General features: G+C 37.1%; 1 protein-coding gene across 3 annotated transcripts in view; it reads right to left on the bottom strand.

The window, feature by feature from the left end:
• The window catches only part of PHTF1 (putative homeodomain transcription factor 1), a gene marked incomplete at both ends in the record, with an annotated part of 60,338 nt that overhangs the window by 28,193 nt on the left and 11,434 nt on the right, over positions 1-20,711 (bottom strand). Inside the window, 7 exons of one of the 3 annotated variants that reach the window (XM_079697569.1) lie at positions 643-732; positions 813-986; positions 1,864-2,023; positions 3,219-3,353; positions 4,749-4,905; positions 10,787-10,945; positions 11,419-11,488. In XM_079697569.1, the coding sequence (XP_079553695.1) occupies positions 643-732; positions 813-986; positions 1,864-2,023; positions 3,219-3,353; positions 4,749-4,905; positions 10,787-10,945; positions 11,419-11,488 (945 nt within the window). The remainder of the gene's footprint in view (positions 1-642; positions 733-812; positions 987-1,863; positions 2,024-3,218; positions 3,354-4,748; positions 4,906-10,786; positions 10,946-11,418; positions 11,489-20,711) is intronic. The other 2 variants (XM_079697571.1, XM_079697570.1) reach the window with 2 other exon arrangements.

Consider the following 20,711-nt stretch of genomic DNA (forward strand, 5'->3'; position numbering starts at 1 on the left):
ACACCCAAGTGTCCTCTACTCTAAATGTTGTGAGCTTGAGTGTAGACCTAGTCACGTCCAGGGCCCAGCCAAACAGGGAAAAGGGTAATCAGGCTGAGAAAAGGATGGACATTGCAGCTCTCCTGCGGTACAAACATAGATATGAAAGTTTTTCCACAACCCCAGCTGCCTTGTCAATCGAAACAAAAGCCACCACCATCTACTCTCCTCACCTCTGAATTATAATGTCCCAAATGTACAATATTCCCATTAGCTTTCATGATGAGATTTACCGCTCCCATCTCTCAGGGGTCCTTTCTCAAATATCTGTCCCCATCAGCATCAATGCCACTTACAAAGGAACGACGCTTAAGAATAAACTGCATATTCCAAGTGAATATTAAGTAGCCTTCTCATCATCTAGGGATTGAGGAGTCTCTCTCTGGGCATCATCTATGATACTTTTAAGATTAGATCAAAGACAAAGAGCTCGTTCTCTTTCCGGGGGTGAGCAGTCATATAAAAGCTTCTAGATAGGTAGACATATAGTTGGAGGCAGGGGAGGGGCAGGCAAATATACACACAACTTTAGGACAACCAATAAAAAAAGGAATGGATACAGTTATTACACTCAAGAATATGCCTTGAAAAAGGATACGTTACCTGACTGAAGGCTGCCGATTCGAACTCTGATTCAGCCAGACTATCTGAATCCCGCACAACAGGACACCACTTGGAAGTGGTCTTCTTTACCTGCCAATAAACGATAGGAAAACATGTTAAATACCTTGTGACTTAATGCCTATACTTTTATAAACTAAAATAAAAATTACCTGAGTGTTTAGGTGCCTTGAAAGTATTGATTTCCTATTCTTAACTTCACAGCCGTTGTCACTTGAGGCCCCTTCCACGCTCCTCCGCAGTGTCATCATCTGTGTCCGGGCTTCACCATCATCCTCACTTGACAGATCATCTGAAATCCCATTGCCCAAACGCCCAAATGGCTCCTACAAAGAGAACAGCAGTTTCCTCACAGGGGAAGGCCCAAAATACTCCAGTTAGCCTATGTATAAAAACTAAGAAGCAGTAAAAGTAAACTAAACCAAAACTGGACAAACCTACCTATTAGTTGGTCTCAATAAAGAAAAATATTAAACTTTCTTGAAACTAAATAGCTTAAATCATGAGGCAGTATTATGTAGAGGTTAGAAGCACAGGCTTGAGTCAAACTCAAGTCTGAATCACAGCTCTTCTACTTATTAGCTATGTAACTGTAGGTAAGTAATTAAATCTCTCTGGGCCTCAATTTCCTCATCTGAAAAGCGATGATAATAAAAGCACCTATTTCACAGAGTTGTTGAAACAATTAAGTGAGTTACTACGTGTAAAGCACTTAGAATAGTGTTTGGTTGCAGTAATGGCTCAAAAATATTAGCTTTTTGTAATTCGTAAATGCCAGTCTAACAAACAAGAAAATATTTCAAGACTATAAAGTAAGAGTGTAGTTAGTTTTAGATGTAAAGCAGAACGCCTATACCTAAACCTGGAAAAAAGTTTCCCAAACCTTAACACACTATCACCGCCTCTCTGGAAGACGACACAGCAGCCTCTACACTAATCTGTTTATTGAATCTACCAGTCTCCTACTAAGGCTGGACCAGGGGCAGATGCAATAACAAGTTCTGGTCCTAGAAATTAGAAGAATAAGGTACAGTCTTCATGTTATTCTTCATGATGTTCTCCTTTTCACATCCTGTGGTTTTACATTTCAAATGACACAAATCTATTAGTACCTATTTTGTGTTTCTAGCAGAGTCTAAGAATAGAAAAATTTTACACAGGAAAGAAAAGACCTTGTAATATTTACTCTCATCTAAATCTTACCCTGCATCCCTTTTCTCCATCTGAAAATTTTGCTTTCTCTCTTGTTTGCCACATTCTAATCTCTGGTCGACACTGTCTCTTCTTGATGATAGGATGTAGACAACCTGAGTCATTGTCAGTCTCTGTCCCTTTGCTACATATTAATTTTACTCTTTTCACCCTATTTTTTAAAAAGGAAAAAAAGATTACTAGTTAGTTTTTTGAAAGTAATATCTTTCATGAAGTCACTTTCTTCTGAGGAGTACAATATATTATTCTGGAAATCAAGAAGATTCAGAAATTGTACGTTTCAGGCTTCTAGCTTGCCTAAGGGTGTAGGAAGCCAGTTTTCTCTCTAGTCTCCAAAGACTTGGGTCAGTTAGTTGAGAGGAAGCCTGTTCTTTTCGATTTTGCAAGGAAGTGGGTCCACAGTCTTCCCTCTCAAATGCAATGCCAACCCCGCCCTCACATTGCCTGTTTGTGCCACTTCATAGAATGTCTTCCCCTCTCCTGTGCTTCAAAGCCTAGCAACTCTCAGCTCCTCCCTGACTCCTGCTGACTACTTCACCCCAGAATACTCACTCCTTCTGCTGAACTGCATGGCCTTTAGTCAGCATGATATCATTTATGATATTTTTACATTGCTGTGACTGTATCATACCTGCTACTCTTACCTTCCTAATTAGACGGTAAAATCACTGAGAAGAGGAATGCCCAGTGCCCAGTACAATGTTCAGCACAAAGAACTCAAGCACTTCAACTAAAGAGTGTCAACGTATCTTTAGAAAAATATGTGAACATACATCGTCTTCAAAAACAAAGCTGCAAAAGCACTTTATTTTTGAGTCACAAACATTAACATATGATAAAATAAGGATTTCTTTGGTCATACTAGCGCTGCTACAACCTACAAAATCATGAAGGAAGTTGAATGTGTCTTGGATTCATTTCCCTTTCTGTCCTACAGCCCATTGACACCAGCCTCCTGCCCTGCACCCCACATCTAAAGAGGAATCAGCTCTCATACTGAAAAATACCTCATCTTTTAAAAATTCTTCATTCTCTCAAGATGTTGGCCAATATGACTTAAAATATTTACCCTTCAAGAGTATTTATATTTCCATAATCTTGTGGTCTAAAAAACCATTAAAGATCAAACAGAATGACACTTTTATGGTAGATTACTGGACTAATGGGTAACATGACAGACAGTGGTGCCATTTCAAATAAGCAAATCATTCCAGACCCTTTAAAAATCTCACCACAATGATAATATGCTTACACTGTGTATTCCTAAAACCTAATCAGATTATATACTATGTAAACACTAATGTGAACACAAAATCAAATAAAAATTCCAATGTAAGACTTCCCACCTGTTGCCAAAGAGAATCCCCCAAAAACCACCATTAAAGGGTGCAGATTCCAATGTTTCTGTTCCTCTCGCTTTATCAGAGGAGTTATTTCCATTCTCTCGGCTCCCATCACCATTTACAGTTTTTCGTAATTTTCTACAAAAAAAATATTTCAACAACTTTAGATTATTCAGGACATTTTCTGTTTCTACTCAGAATATCCCTACTGACTACTCCCTGAAATTAAGTATAATGAACTTCATATAATGAGGATAAATTATACAGGAACATTTCTGACTTAAGGGCAAAAACAGGTTCTAGAACAAAGTGCTAAATTACCATTTTGTTCGTTCATTAAATAAACAGAAATGCCATTCAAAAACATAACTAGAAGGAAAATTTTCATATATACGACCAATAGTCTTTTCAGGAACCACAGAAAGAATGAACAATTTCTTTAAATATGGATGGCCAGAAATCTACCCATTTGGCACATTTAATCATGGAAACACAAAATAATAGCAAGTGATCAATTTTTTGATATCCTATGCAGTGAAAAGATATATCCTGTAAATATCAATGAGACATAGCACAATATTTGATTTCTTTAGAAAACATTAAATCAATTAAACTGAATTTTCAAGGAATATTCTTTCCTGGAAAAAAAAAGTTTTGAAAATAACATTCAAAAATAAGTATAGGGCTTCCCTGGTGGCGCAATGGTTGGGAGTCAGCCTGCCGATGCAGGGGACCGGGTTCGTGCCCCGGTCCGGGAGGATCCCACATGCCACGGAGCGGCTTGGCCCATGAGCCATGCCCGCTGAGCCTGCGCGTCTGGAGCCTGTGCTCCGCAGCGGGAGAGGCCACAACAATGAGAGGCCCGCGTACCGCAAAAAAAAAAAAAAAAAGTATAAATATGTTGAAATTCTTTGCACCAAATGAAAAAATCTTATATAGTAACTCCTTGGGGGAACAAAAATCTACAGATTCTCTGAGGAAGATGACTTTTGTAAGATAATACCATATATATCTAAGAAACCTTTAACAGTTCCAAACCCCACAAACAGCACATAATCAATAAAGACTAGACATGAATTCAATGTGTAGAAAAGTTAAATCTTTATTAAAAGTTTAGAACACTTAGAAATCTATTCTTTTTATATACTATTGAAAAAAGGCAAAAATTTTAGTAGCACTAACTTAATGTACTAAGATCCTTGTTTATAGTGAATTTTCACCAAATTTTGAGACTGAATTATGAAGAAGAATGTTTTTCATTAAAATCATTATTTAAGGTAAATTTTGATAAGGAATAATACAGTATAGGAATTTTCCTTTTAAACAATGGTACTGAATGACAAACCCCCATCCCCCTTGGATTAAAAGTTCATGACAAGGTTTCTAAGCATCAGGGAGAAAAGTAAAAGTAAAGCATTTGGTTTTTTTATTAGGCCAAAAAAATAATGAAAAATATATGCAAAAGAGGAAGATTTTGTTCTTCAGTGCCTCTCCCAGAAAATACACAACCACAAGTGTAATTTCTCATCTCACCTTCTTCTCCGATTTCCATTGTTTCCCAATGGCCTTGTTATCTGAGTAGACACAATTTGACAGTGGACAGTTCCCATGAGTAACATAAGGCACAAGGGTCCAAGTACTTCACTTACATTCACAATAGGCATCATAAAATAGAACACGAGTGCTATAACTGAAAAGAAGAGATTTCAAAGTGGAAAGCATTAGGGCTTATCTTTAAAACCAATTCTAATAACTCTACAGGTTATTTCTCCAAAAATCTATCATTTAAAGAAGTATACAAGTGAAAGCACATAATTTTCTACAATACAATCCACCTGCACATTAGCTGAGTGAAAACCTGAAGCCCTAGATCACAGAGCAAGTGAAGAATGATGTGTCCAAAGGATCTGCCTTTCTGGAAATATCACAATCTAGATATTCTGAAAGACTTTCCAGCACAAAACAACTAGATACTGTATAACCCTCTGCAGTACTGCTCTGCTCAGAGACCCAGTATTCTCCGGGGCCCAGAGTTATATGTAGCAATTAACAGAGCTGGGATTTGAACCAAGGCAGCCAGGCTCCAGAATCCTTATTCTTTTTTTTTTTTTTTTTTTGGCCAAGGTGTGGCATGCAGGATCTTAGTTCCCCGACCAGGGATGGAACCCATGCCCCTTGCAGTGGAAGCATGGAGCCCTAACCACTGGACTGCCAGGGAAGTCCCAGAGTCCTTACTCTTAACTGCCATGCTACGTTGCCTCTTTGTATGTGAGTATGAAATGTCCAAAGAAAAAAGTAATGAAAGAAACAGAAAGATGTCACAAATTATCTCCCAAAACTTCCAGATACAATTTTACAGATTCGTTCTTTCAGACTTTGACATAAAGATAATTCTCGTGCTATACAAACTTTTCTATGTGGAGAAAAATTAATTCCATTCCCTAATACCCTGATACCCAAACATAACAACAAAAGCACCAAAACAATAAACTATAGATCTTGCTGACCTGTGAACGTGGATATAAATTTACCTCTAAAAAGTAACACCATGAAAGCAGGGATTTCTGCCTATTTTGTTCACTGCTGTACCTAAATCAGTACCTGGCACATAGTAAGCACTCGATATTTGTTGAATGAATGACTGAAATACTATCAAAGTAAATTTGACAATACAGCAAAAGAATAATTCACCAAGATCACATAGGGTTTATGCTAGAAGGATAGTAGGAAACCTTTCTCAGAGCCTAGAAGAGTACCTGGCACAGACATGTTAGGCACTAAAGGAATTGTTGACTGAGACTTAACTGATGTAATTTAATAATTTAATACGATGTAGTTCTGATCACATGCATATGTATCATCTCAATTGCTAATTGTGTAAAAGGCCTGTGTCCCTGATTCCTGGGAGGTAACCCCTAAACCCTTGGAATTTTCCAAATGATGAAGTATCTTTATTATTCATGGTGGGTCCCTTGGACCATAGAGGATAGCTTATGCCAATAAAATAACTAAGGATAGAAGTAGCCACACCAGAAAGACCAACTATGGAATTAGAGGGCTGGGGCTTTGAGCCACACTGTATCAGCCTGACCTTTGGGGAGGGAATGGGAGCTAAAGACTGAGTTTAGTTCCTTGGCCAGTGACTCAATCAAACATGCCTACATAATAAACCCTCAATAAAAACTCTGGATACCAAAGCTTGGGTGAGCTTCTCTGGTTGGCAATACCTTGTGCATACTGCTATCCATCATGGATGCAAGGGTAACACATCCCTGAGGACGACCAAAACTTCCTGATTGAAGCCCTCCCAGACTTTGCCCTATGCACCCCTTCTAATTTGTATCCTTCTGCTACAATAAAACTATAACAACAGCACTTTCTTGAGTGCTTTGAGTCATTTTAGTGAATTATTAAGTCTGAGGGAATGAGTGGGGGACTCTCAAAACTGTAGCCAGCTGGTCAGAGTAAGGGTAGCCCTAGGGACTCCCAAAGTAAGGCTGGTGTCTTGGGAAGGGCTGTGCCTTTAACCTGTGAAGTCTGGTCCAACTCTAGTAGTGAAAAAGCATTCTATAAAAATAGACATTTGTTCCTGATTTTTAATTAATCTTAAATGCCCATCTTTTCTAAAATACTAGGAATATAAAAATATGTCCTTAACATGCTAAAGAATATAAATAAGTAGTACTCGCTTTGGCAGCACATATACTAAAGAATATATAAGTAAAATCAACATGCATCATATTAATGAAAACATTCTGAATAGGAACAAAACATTATGATCACTCTTACTGTTATCACTTAACACTGCTCTGAAAATGTTGACTAATTCAATACAAGTAAGTGAAATGTATGAAAAAAGAGGAGACCAACTTTTCATTATGCCAACAATATGGTTGTATAATCAGAAAATCTGAGAGAAGCACTGAAAAACTATTAGAAATAATGAGAGTTTAAATAAAGTGGCTGGTTATAACAATCTTAAGTATAAACTAAAGGCTTTCAAATGTAACAGCAATCACCAGTTAAAACACATAAAACAAACAAAAAAAGCCTCATACCTACAGCAGCAGCAACAAAAATAAAGACATTAAATACTTTACTTTAATGTGGAAGCCCCCAAGCATCCTCTGATGGATGATACATATAAACAAAATGTCGTATATACGTACAGCTGATTATTATTCATCCTCAAACAGGAAGGAAATTCTGACACATGCTACAAACGGATGAATCTTGAAGACATTATGCTAAGTGAAATAAGGACAAATACTGTATGATTCCACTTATATGAGGTACTCAGAGTGGTCAAATTCATAGAGACAGAAAGTAGAAGGGTGGTTGGCTGTGGGTAGGAGTAATTGGAGAGTTACTGATTTATGGGTAGAGAGTTTCAGTTTGGAAAAATGAAAAAAGTTCTGGAGATAGATGGTGGTGATGGCTGCCTAACAATGTGAATGTACTTAATGTCATTGAACTGTATACTTAAAAATGGTTAAGATGGTAAATTTCATGTATATTTTACCACAATGAAAAAAAAATTGAGTTTAACAAGATCTATGCAGGACTTATAAGAATATAAAAATTCCTACAAAGCTTTACAGAAAGATATAACAGAAGACTTGATTAAAAGGATTGATATATCAGGCTTCCCTGGTGGTGCAGTGGTTAAGAATCCGCCTGCCAATGCAGAGGACACGGGTTCAAGCCCTGGTCTGGGAAGATCCCATATGCCGCAGAGCAACTAAGCCCGTGTGCCACAACTACTGAGCCTGCGCTCTAGAGCCCGCAAGCCACAACTACTGAGCCTGCGTGCTACAACTACTGCAGCCCATGCACCTAGAGCCCGTGCTCCACAACAAGAGAAGCCACCGCAATGAGAAGCCCATGCACTGCAACAAAGGACAGCTCCCGCTCACTGCAACTAGAGAAAGCCCATGCACAGCAAAGACCCAGTGCAGCCAAAAATAAATAAATAAAATTAATTAATTAATTTAAAAAAAGATATATCAATTTTCTCCCCATTCCCTCTAAATATATCTATATCTATATTTTGTAGTGGGAAGTGATGAGAAAGGAGTTCCAATCCAAATTCCAATTTTTTTTTTGGTCTTTGATCATGATAAAATATTTCTAAATTATTTTGCAAAGAATAAGTAAGAACACCTAAGAGAAAATGTGGAAAAACACAGAATAATAGAGGAATACTTGTCCTGATCAATGTTACTACACATTAAATAGCTACAGTAATTAAAGAAATGTGACACAGATATGAGAATAACCAGACAAACTGATGGTGCAGAATATATAATCCAGAAATAGACCACGGTGTATATGAAAATTTAATATATATAATTTATCCCAGTAAGAAAGGAATTCTTTAATAACAAACATGTGGAAAAATATTTAACTTCACCCTTACAAGTGACCAAAGAAATGCACATTAAACAAGTAAAATACTAATTTTCGTATATCAAATTAGGTAACAATTTTTAAAATTATGATAATGTTAAGATTGTGGTAAAACAGAGCCTCCTACTTTCCAAAAGAATTGTGTCACCAGCAATTTCACTATATGCACTAAAAGCCTTAAAACGTTTACATTCTTTTGATCTGTTAATTCTATTCCAGAGAATAAATTCCAAAGAAATAATACAAAATATGAAAAATTTTGTTTGTGATGGTATTATTAATAAGAAAGAACTAGAAACAACTCATTACATGGGAAGAGTTATGTAAATTATGGTACTTTTATATAATGGACTATAAAGTAGTTATAAAACGTGTTTATGTTAAATCCTTATGATAGAATCATACAGACATTAAAATGATAGTTTGAAATGATGGTATGGCCACATGATGTAATATTACGCAGCAACTAAATGACAGTTATGAAAACAATTCAAAAAAACTGACACAGATAAAAGAAAACAAAAATCACCCCAAATCCTTTCACCCTAACCCAACCTTCACCTTTCACCTACTCTTTGTTCTAAGTCATGTCTGTTTGCTCAGGTATAACCATATCTACGCTGCCCTCTTTCAGAAAGTGTTCCTGGTAGGCAATGGAGTATAGTAAAGAGCATACACTGGGCCCCTGCACATAGTGAGAAGAGAAAAAAACATCAGGTAGTGATGTGTAATACAGAAATTAACAAAGACTCCTGTGACAGTGACTGAGGGGTGGTACAACTACTTAGAAAGTATAGACAGGGATGGCCTTTCTGTGAAAGTTACATCTGAGCACAGATCCTAAAGATGACAGAAAAGATAGCCACATGAAAAGCCTTACGATTGTTTCAAACAGAAAGAAAAGCCCTGGGTGAGGAATAGAAAAAGGCCTTATGCCTAGAGTAAGCAAGGAGGAGAGTGATAAGACATGGCATCCGACAGGTTAGCAGGGGACAGATAATGTTAGGGCACTGGAGGCCCTGGTGAGGAGTTTGGGTTTCTATTCCAAGGGCAATGAGAAGTCACTAAAGGGACTTAAAAAAGCATGAAAATGACATGATAGGGTTTCCATTTCAAAAGATTTATCTAATTGCTGTGAAATGAGTGATGGGCAGAAAGAAAGCTCAGAGTAGATGTTATTCCAGTGATCTAGGTGAAGGGATGGTGGTGCTGTGGACTATGATGCTGGCAGCAGAGACTGGGATAAGTAGCCAGGACATATTCTGGAGGTCAAACTTACAGACTTGGTGACAGATGGAATATGAGGGTTGATGGTAGAGTAGAATAGGTAGACAATTTTTCGCTTGAAAACTGGGTAGCTGATGGCATCATTTAATGAAATGGGATAAAACCTAAAGAGGAATAAGATTGTATAAAAGAAAAGATTGCAGGGGCTTCCCTGGTGGCGCAGTGGTTGAGAGTCTGCCTGCTGATGCAGGGGACGCAGGTTCGTGCCCCGGTCCAGGAGGATCCCACATGCTGCAGAGCGGCTGGGCCCGTGAGCCAAGGCCACTGAGCCTGTGCGTCCGGAGCCTGTGCTCTGCAACGGGAGAGGCCACAACAGTGAGAGGCCCACATACCGCAAAAAAAAAAAAAAAAAAAAAAAGATTGTAAGAAAAGAAATCAGGAGTTCCATTTTGGATATGATTAAGTTCAAGATACCTATGAAATCTCCATATGGAAATGTCAAACAGGCAGTTGTATTTACAAGCCTGAAGTTCAGCAGAGAGATGTGGCCTGAAACTATAAATTTGAGAATCACCAGTATATCAATTATATTTAAAGGTACAAGGCTTGATGACAGTACCTAGAGAAGAGAAGAGAATCCCAATCCAACCTAGAGGTAATCCAATATTCAAAGGTCAGACACAGGAAAAGTTTGAAAAGGCCTGGCCAGTGAGACAGGTAGAAAGAAATTCAAGAGAGAAGAGTTAGACAATCATGTTTGCTCTCTCTGAGCAAATAAATTTAGGATGATCTCCAAATGGTGTATGTCCCTTCGTTTCTTTGTATGTGAAACCATCAAATGAAAGGGTAAATGTAAGAACAGTAAGGTCTGCATGATCTAATAGCAACAGCAGCAAAAAGAAACTGTCATAATTTATTCCAACTCCTCCAATTACCTTGCATGAGGTAAAGCAGTAGCAGCCAAACAAAGATTCTTAAAGAGGTAACCTGAATCCACCAATTGCTGAAAAATGGAAAAAATACAACTCGAACAAGCCCCTTCCGAGTCAGAGATGTCCAGGGAATTTCAGGTTTGGCTTTGGCAAATGTTGAGCCTTTAAATATACAATAAAACAAAACATCAAACATTTATGTACAGTAGACTAATGCCCGCTTGTAACACTATATTAAAAAGAGGTGAGAGCAAAAATCAGCACATAACCTGTTCAGTGAAAAAGAATCCTCTTAGATGTTCATTATATATACTAACTTCTTGCCTCAATCACTAGGACAGGAGCTCAAAATAACTCAGGCTTGTTTGAATGGTATACAATATAATTTTCTTCATTACACAGCAGCAAGTCTCCAAGTTCATCTCTTTCACCCTTATGGAAACCATGTACTTTACATAGCCACACAGTATAAAGCAAGGGGAAAAAATGCTAAAGCCTGAATGATGCAGGAAGAACACTACTTTTGGAAATTAAAGTATACCATCATATAGGGAAGATATCCAAAAAGAATCTTTAGTACCACTATGAAATAATATAATGATATACCTAAGAAACAAGCCAACTTTAGAACTCACCTCTGATTAAGTCAACATCAATCAAGTCTGCCTTTATGTGACCCATCTTTTTTGGTTTGTTTTTGAAGCCCTAGAATAAAACAAAACAAAAACCAGAAATAAACAATATTTTAAATTTTAAAAGCCCTTTTAAAACAAAAGGTAAATTTACGTTTCTTTTTCTCTACATCTGACTCCCTTTTACTGGGTACACTTTAATCCTAATGCTCCTTAAATGAACCTGTCATTAATATTTGTTTTAGTTTTTAGTTTTATCAAGTAATCCATGCACACACTTTTATCACCTTTAAAAATAATCAAACAGTACCAAAAGGTCAGTAAGTGAAAAACAGGTAGTCCTCTTACCCACCTTACCTCTCCTCCCAATTTCATTCATTAAAAACAAATGCCTTCATCTTTTTTTAGCTGTTTCTCTTGGTATTTACTTACATAGGACTAAATAATATGTTTATACTGATATTTTTCAATTTATTGATTTTAAAAATCACCTATGGGGCTTCCCTGGTGGCGCAGTGGTTGAGAATCTGCCTGTCAATGCAGGGGACACGAGTTCGAGCCCTGGTCTGGGAGGATCCCACATGCCGTGGAGCAACTAGGCCCGTGAGCCACAACTGCTGAGTCTGCGCATCTGGAGCCTGTGCTCCGCCACAAGAGAGGCCGTGACAGTGACAGGCCCGCGCACCACGATGAAGAGTGGCCCCTGCTTGCCACAACTAGAGAAAGCCCTCACACAGAAATGAAGACCCAACACAGCAAAAATAAATAAATTAATTAATAAACTCCTACTCCCAACATCTTCTTTAAAAAAAAAAAAAATCACCTATGAACTCCTAATATAGTATATGAGAATTTAGCTCTCTCACACTACTAATTTCCACCTCCTCACTTCCACCCCAAAAACATATATCCTCACAATATAGTCAATTAATTTGTGACAAATCAGTAATCACTAGTTAGAGTATGATCACTATGAAATATCATTCCTTGTTCACTCTATTTATATGCTTCCTTTTATTCTATGAGGTCAGTGAAAATACTTATCAGTTTCCAAATACTCAAATGCCAGAAAATTAATCAAAGTCCTTTTTTTTCCTTAAAGAAAAAAATTTCCTGGAAACCCCCTTCCCAGGACCCTCTATCTTCCTGCTGGAATTGGACTGGTTGCTCTCTGGGCCTGTTGCTTGGCTGTAATCCCAGAACTGCAAACTTTCATCCTGAAAATCTCTTTCTAGAATCCCTTTCAAATTCTTCTATTACATTTTTCATTTTGATTCTTTGGGTTCATTCCTTTCTCTTCTCTTTCATCCTGGAAGATTTCTTCAAATATCTAGTAATAATTGGCTGTCCACTTATATATTAGAATGAGGAGTTAAAACCTGATGGACATTTTATTTCAAGGTATATACCCAAGAGAAACATATATAAATTTCACTAAATAATGTGTACAAAATGTCCCTAGAGGAATTATTTATAAAAGCCCCAAATTGGAAACTACCCATCAACAACAATCAGAAATTGCCCAGCGGCAGTAGAATGGATAATAATTGTGGTGCTATAGTGAATAAACTACAACTATGCAACAACATGACTGGATCTCACATACATAATATTGAACAAAAGAAACGTAACACTGAACAAAAGAAATTAGACTCAAAAGTGTATGTATTATATAATTTCATTTATGTAAGCCTCAAAATAGGCAAAAATTAACCTATGGTGTTGCTAGTACGGGTTACCTCTGTTGGTAGCAGTGACTGGAAGAGCATGCGATGGGGAGCTTCTGCGTTACTCCTAATGTTCTATTTCTTGATCTGAGTGTTTATCACATGGTTATGTTCAGTTTGTGAAAATTCCTCAAACTGTACTCTTATAATTCTGGGGTGCGTGGGTGTGTGTGAGTATAGGTCCCCCACTTTTCAAAAGTTTGTTTTACACCATTTCGCTTTTACAAAAGACCTACATTAGTACCTGTTTTTGCTAACCGAAAAAAATCCAAAGAGGATTTTTACTTTTAAAAGGTGAAGAGCATAAACAGCATTCAGTGATATCAGGGAGCTCTTACAGAGGCAGCACACACCCGAGCAGGGAGAGCAGCACCACCAGGCTTCTCCCCCAGGAACACACTAAGCATCTCAGCATCAAGCCCCCATAGCTTTGAAGGGTGTCTGTGAGCATCTGTGCTGTATTTCAATGTATTTTGTGCATCTGTTAGCAAGATGTGTCCTAAGGTAATTGCTTCTTCACAATTGCCATTTCGGCTTACGAAAAGTTTCATAGGAACGCTCTACTTTTGGATAATGGGGGAAACCTGATAACTCATATTCACTGAATATGTTTTATTTTATTAACACATAGACAATGGTTTTACAGGAAAAACTCGGGATTTGAAAGTCATGATAACCTTGCTGTATATTATGACTCAAAAGCAAATTTGTGAATTATCTTTTGTGTTTAAAAATCCTGGTTTGCCTAACAGTTTTGTTTCATTACTATTAATAAGTATAACTGTTTTAAAAGATGAAGTTTAATTTCGTGCTCAGTCAACACTTGTACATGCTAGTTCAGGATCAAGTTTTTAAAATTAGATATTTAACCATTAAAATTATTGTAAAAATTAAACATTAGAGTAATTTGCTATTTCTCTAGTTTAGATATTGAGCCAATATTGATCTTTGGTTCTGTTTACCTAAAAGATGCAGCCAAACAATTTCTTTAAAGTGAACCCTATGTTTCTATCCAATTAACTACAAACTGTAGATTTTAACAACAACAAAAAAAAGTTTTAAAACTCTAAATGTAATAAAATTAAATCTAAGAAGGAATCAAATTTTGATAATTAGACATTTCAGGGGCAAAAATAACCCTTTGGAAAAAATATGTGCACTAATTTTTGAAATATGCATAATATTCATGGAAATAACAATGATCTTGTGCTACATTTGAAATCAGAAATGAAAATTTTAAAAGTAAAGATATCACTGTATTATATTCTAACAGACATAGGCCTTGTGGACATTTGCAGCAGTACTATTCTAACTAAAGAAGCTTAAAGTGCCTTAACTTTAAAGCCACATTAATTTTTCTACTTTCTTTGCTTTCTAGACTTTTCATCTACAATGTTATAGAATCAGAATTAGCATTATCTAAAGGTAAACACCAAATTATGAAAACCTCTCTCAGCAACAGAAACACATTCATTCATTCACTTAGTCAACAAATATGCAATATGTTTCTTCCGCATGCCAGATAAGCTACTTGAGCTAAGCATAGAGCAATAAGGAAGTCAAAGCACAGCTCTATCTTCAGAGTGTGCATGCACAGAAGGGAAAACAGACAATAAAGCCAAATGTTTGAGGGTTCCTCAGGAAAACACCCCCTGAACTTCCCTCACCATTTTTTGGACCAAAATCATTAAGAAATTTATGACCACTGTTCTTGAGCCAGGTAAGAAAGTCGCTAGATACTTTTATATGTGTCTGTGCTGAGGAAGAATAAAAAACACATGCCATGCTTTTGTTTTAGGATCCTTCTGCTTGATCCTACATATTCTACACTATGCATGGTAAGGGGCAACATGCGCACAACTCTACTCTAAGCACTTTACATAAACTTATATTAATTTGTTTAACTCATTTAGTCCTCACAACTGTCCTGTGAGACAGGCACCTTTATTATCTTCACTTTACAGATGAGGAAAACAAGGCACAGAGACTCTAACCCGTTCATTCTCACTACAAACGACTACACATCCTGCATCACACTATACAGTAAAAAATGTATTCCTAATCAATGTAGGGAGAGATTTTGAGATAAACAAGATTGCATGCCTCTGAAAGGTTCCATGGGATTAATAAACCCTGGGAGCTGTGAGTGAATTTCCTTATTGGCCACAACCCAGGGCCACAACCTAGCAGCCCATGATAAAACTGTAGGAGAAAATTGGGATACCCCTGCACTAGTTGCTAGAGCAGTGGTCTGGAAATTTTCTGCAGAGCCCAGCTACTGGCTGTATTCAGCCCTCTCTATTGTTTGCTCACCACAGAGCTGTGTAATATCTTCAAAGCTCAGAACCACCTAACTGATGTAGTTCCTACTTTTAGGCAGAGGGACTAAAGCACTGGAAATACTGCTGCAGTATTGTTGGACTCCATGTTTAAAAGGGAATAAAAGACAAATGAAACCCTGTAACACATCTCTCTCTCTCTTAGTGTGCTGAAATGTCCATTTTATTGCCACTGATTCTATACTACTGTAAGTAGTCAGGCACAAAGAGAGAAGTCAGCTGATTTAGAGCAGATGATGAACAACAAAACAACAATTACAAGGCAAGTACAGCACTATAGGAATATGTGTAAAGGACACCTAACTCAGATTTAAGAAGTCAAAGAAAGATTTCCAAAGGAAAATAATACCCGATCTGAGACCCAAAGGGTGTATAAGAATTTTCAAAGAAGGACATGGGCTGTAACAAAAGGGGAAATTACGAAAAGTATATGAGAAGACCTCAAAATAAGAGATAGCATGACAAAAACTAAAGTTCAAGAAGACCTAAAGCAGAGAGAAAGTGAAAAAGGGGTTAAGGTATGAAAGAGAGAAACTGGAGAGGTAAGCAGAAGCCAGATTTTGAAGACTATAATCATGCTAAGAGTGTGCATTTATCATAAGGATAACAGGAAGTCAGAGAACAGTTTTAAATATGAGAAAAACAATCAGATCTGTGTAAAAACAAAAAGAAAATAACAATAAGCCGGCTTCAGTGATTACTGAGGGGTGAAGGGGGAAACCGGGGCAGAGAAAACAGAAAGGTAAAAAAGTGACTCCGGTAACCTAAATCATGAGTGGACAAACTTTGTCTGTAAAGGGCATGTGATATTTTAGGGTTTGTGAGCTGTACCATATGTGTGCTAGTACTCAACCCAGCCACTGTTGCACGAAGGCTGACTTAGACACAGACAATAAACATGTAAAACATGAAGCCTGCAGTGCTCCAGCGAGTCTGGCTGCAGGTAATAGTTTGTGGACCAGATGAGTGCAGACAACAGGTCAGTCCAGGCCATCAGAAGCATGACCTAGGAAAAGTATGCATAGTCAAAAAATACAAGAAGGTAGAATCCAGAAGTCTTGGTAATTCAAAATGTGGGATCAGTGTGAAGGTGAGGCCACAGAAGAATTCCAAACCCCAACTTGAGCACTCTAACTGCTCACTGAATAGGAAAGGTAAGAGAAGGCACAGGGCTGGTCAAGGTAGGGGAGTTCACATTCTGCTCAGTCCTCTGGCCAAGCTGGAAACCTGTGGGGCAAGGAAGGACTCTCCTCCCACAGGAAGGCACTGCGAGTCACATGACAAAAGGTGAAGACATAACAATCTTCTTAACAGTTGAAGATGAGGAGATAGCCTTCTAACTTAGCCTTTCTGTACTTCAGTTCCTTCACCTGTAAAATGAGAATGATAATACATCTACCTCATGGAATTGTTGTAAGGATCAATTAAGAAAGTGAGAGAGACAGAGACAGACAAAGAGAAGTTCTTAAAATAATACAAGACACATTCTAAATACTCATTATCATTATTATTATTACACCACCAAAAACACATACACATGCCCTCCCGCATGCACTGTAGTTTTTCCCCCATATAGTTTTCTCACAATTTTAGTTAAATCAATTATTTGATGTTTAGAGTATTATGATTACATAAAACATGTTCCCACCTAAGTCAAGTAGTAACGAATGATTATATTTCCTTTCTTGGAAATTTTGTTTGCCCTGAAATTGTTAATTGCCTCATTTCCCCCCCTACCTTTATAAATAGGAATTGTATATATTTAAGATATACAATGTGAGGCTTTGATATACATATACATTGTGAAATGATTACCACAATCAAGCTAATTAACATATCCATCACCTCAGATTGTTAGCATTTTTTTGCATTTTTGTGTGTTGCATACATGTAAAATCTACTCTCTTAGCAAATTTCAAGTATACAATACAGTATTATAATCTATAGTCACCATGCTGTATATTAGGTCTCCCAAATTTATTCATCTTATAACTGCAAGTCTGTTACCTTTGACCAACATCTCCCCATTTCCCCCACACCTCAGCCCCTGGTGACCATTCTACTCTCTGCTTCTATGAGTTTGACTCTTTTAGATTCCACTTATAAGTGAGATTTTGCAGTATTTGCTTTCTGTGTTTGTTTTATTTCACTTACTGTGATGCCCTCCAGATTAATCTGTGTTGTAACAAATGGTAGGATTTCCTTCTTTTTAAAGGCTGAATAATATTCCACCTCATAAGATAGACAGAGAGATAGGGCACATTTTCTCTACCTATTCATCTGTCAACAGACACTTAGGTTGTTTCCATATCTTGGCTACCATGAATAATGCTGCAATGAATATGAAATGCATATATCTCTTTAAGAAAGTAATTTTATTTCCTTTGGATAAATAGCCAGGAGAGGGATTGTTGGATCATAAGGTAGTTCTATTTTTATTTTACAGAGGAGCCTCTATACTCTTTTCCATAACAGCTGTACCAATTTACATTCCCACCAACAGTATACAACGGTTTCCTTTTCTCTGTATCCTCACTAACACTTATTATCTTTTGACTTCTCTGATAATTGTCATCCTAACAGGAATGAGATGATGTTTCACTGTGGTTTTGATTTACATTTCCTTAATGATTAGAGATGTTGAGCACGTATTCATATACCCGCTGGCCACTTGTATGTCCTTTTTAGAAAAATGTCTATGCAGGCCCTTTGCCTATTTTTTAATTGGATCAGGTTGCATTTTATATTGTTGATGTTTCCTTTGCTGTGCGAAAACTTCTTAGTTTCACATAGTCACATTTGTTTATTTTTGCTTTTGTTGCCTGTGCTTTTGGTGTCAAATTCAAAAAAATCATTTCCAAGACCAATGTCCAAGAGACTTTTCCCTATGTTTTCTTCTAGGAGTTATACAGTTTCAGGTCTTACATTTAAGTCTTTAATCCATTTTTAGTTTATTTTTGTTTTTGGTGTAAAATAAGGGTCTGATATCGTTCTTTTGCATGAAGATATCCAGTTTCCCAACACCATTTATTGAAGAGACTGTCATTTCTCCATTGTGTATTCTTGGTGCCTTTGCCAAAGATTAGTTGACCCTATGTGCATGGGTTTACTCCTGGGCTCTCTATTCTGTCCCACTGCTCTATGTGTCTTTTATGCTGGTACCATACTGTTTTGTTTTTTTTTTTTTTTGCGGTATGTGGGCCTCTCACTGTTGTGGCCTCTCCCGTTGCGGAGCACAGGCTCCGGACACGCAGGCTCAATGGCCATGGCTCACGGGCCAAGCCGCTCCGCGGCATGTGGGATCCTCCCAGACCAGGGCACGAACCCATGTCCCCTGCATCGGCAGGCGGACTCTCAACCACTGCGCCACCAGGGAAGCCCCATACTGTTTTTATTACTATAGCTTTGTAATATAATTTGAAATCAGAAAGTGAAATGAGATGTCTCCAGCTTTGGTCTTCTTGTTCAAGATTGCTTTAGCTATTTGGGGTCCCTTTGTGGTTCCATATGAATCTTAAGATTATTTTTTCTGTATCAGTTAAAAATGCCATTGGACTTTTGATAGAGATTGCTTTGAATCTGTAGATTGCTTTGGGTAGTATGGACAATTTAACAATATTTTTTTCCTTTTCCAAATAATAGATTTTGTTTGTTTTCTCTTACAGTTTTATTGAAATATAAAGACATAGAGCACTGTATAAGTTTAAGGTGTACAGCACAGTGATTCGACTTACATATATCATGAAATAATTACAAGTTTAGAGAACATCCAATATCTCACATAGATACAAAATAAACAAAATAGAAAAAAAAATTTTTCCTTGTGATGAGAACTCTTAGGATTTACTCTCTTAACAACTTTCATATATAACATACAGCAGTGTTAATTACATTTATCATGTTGTACATTACATTTTAAAGGTAGGAATTCTTCCAATCCATGAACATGAACTATCTTTCATTTGTGTCTTCTTCAATTTCTTTCATCAATGTTCCATATTTTTCAGTGTACAGATCTTTCACCCCTTGTTTAATTTATTCCTAAGCACTTTATTCTTTTCGATGCTATTGTAAATGGAACTGCTTTCTTAATTTCTTTTGCAGACAGTTCACTGTAAGTGTATAAAATTTTTCCTTTTCACTTGTCTCAAAATTTTTAATTGATTCTTTGACCCATTGGTTGTTCAAGATTATATTGTTTAATTTCCACATATTTTTGAATTTTCCAGTTTTCCTCCTGTTATCGATTTCTAGTTTAATAACACCATGGTCAAAAGATACCTGATATAAATTCAATCTTCTTAAATTTGTTAAGACTTTGTTTCATGGCCTAACATATGATCTATCCTGAAGCAGGTTTCATGTGCACTTGAGGAGAATGTGTATTGTGCTGCTGATGGATGGAATGTTCTGTATATGTCTGTTAGGTTCATTTAGTCTAAAGTGCAGTTCAAGCCCACTTATTGATTTTCTGTCTGGATGATCTATCCATTGTTGAAAGTTGGATACTGAAGTCCCCTACTAGTACTGTATTGCTCTCTATTTCTCCCCTTAGGTCTGTTTATATTTGCTTTATATATTTAGGTGCTCCTATGTTGGGATGTAAAGACTGTTCAATGTCCACAAATCAATCGAATACACCACATTATCCAGACGAAGGATAAAAATTATATTATTACCTCAATAAATGCAGAAAAAGCATTTGACTAAATTCAACACCCATTTATGATAAAAACTCAGCAAAGCGAGTATAGAGGGAAAGAAACTCAACATAAGAAAGGCCATATATGACAAGCTTCATTTTTTTCATTCACTTAACTTTCTACATATACATTACTAATTCATTTTGAAACTCCCTATAAGTGTTACAGATCTGCTCCCAGTGTGCTCAAACACAACAAACACTGGTTTCTTTTTTTTCCTCCTTGAAGATGTCTATATACCACAGTTTCCTGTCCGCCTGCTCCTTTCTGGTCTTGTTATTTTCTAGGCCTAATAAATGAACTTTCATCTTGGGACATCTCTTAAGAATCCAGAATTCTTTTTACCTCTCTCTGTGTCAGCCATCCTGTCTCCTGATACTATGGATTCCTCTTTTTTGGTTTACTCACTCGTATACAGTATATGTCCTCCTCTGAGGGGAGACATGAGTGACACACTTTTTAGACTTTGACGGTTTGAATATATCTTCATGTGATGCCTTTATACTTGGTTAATAGTTAGACTGGGC

Source organism: Hyperoodon ampullatus (genome assembly GCF_949752795.1).
Source record: "Hyperoodon ampullatus genome assembly, chromosome: 2".
Taxonomy (NCBI): Eukaryota; Metazoa; Chordata; class Mammalia; order Artiodactyla; family Ziphiidae; genus Hyperoodon; species Hyperoodon ampullatus.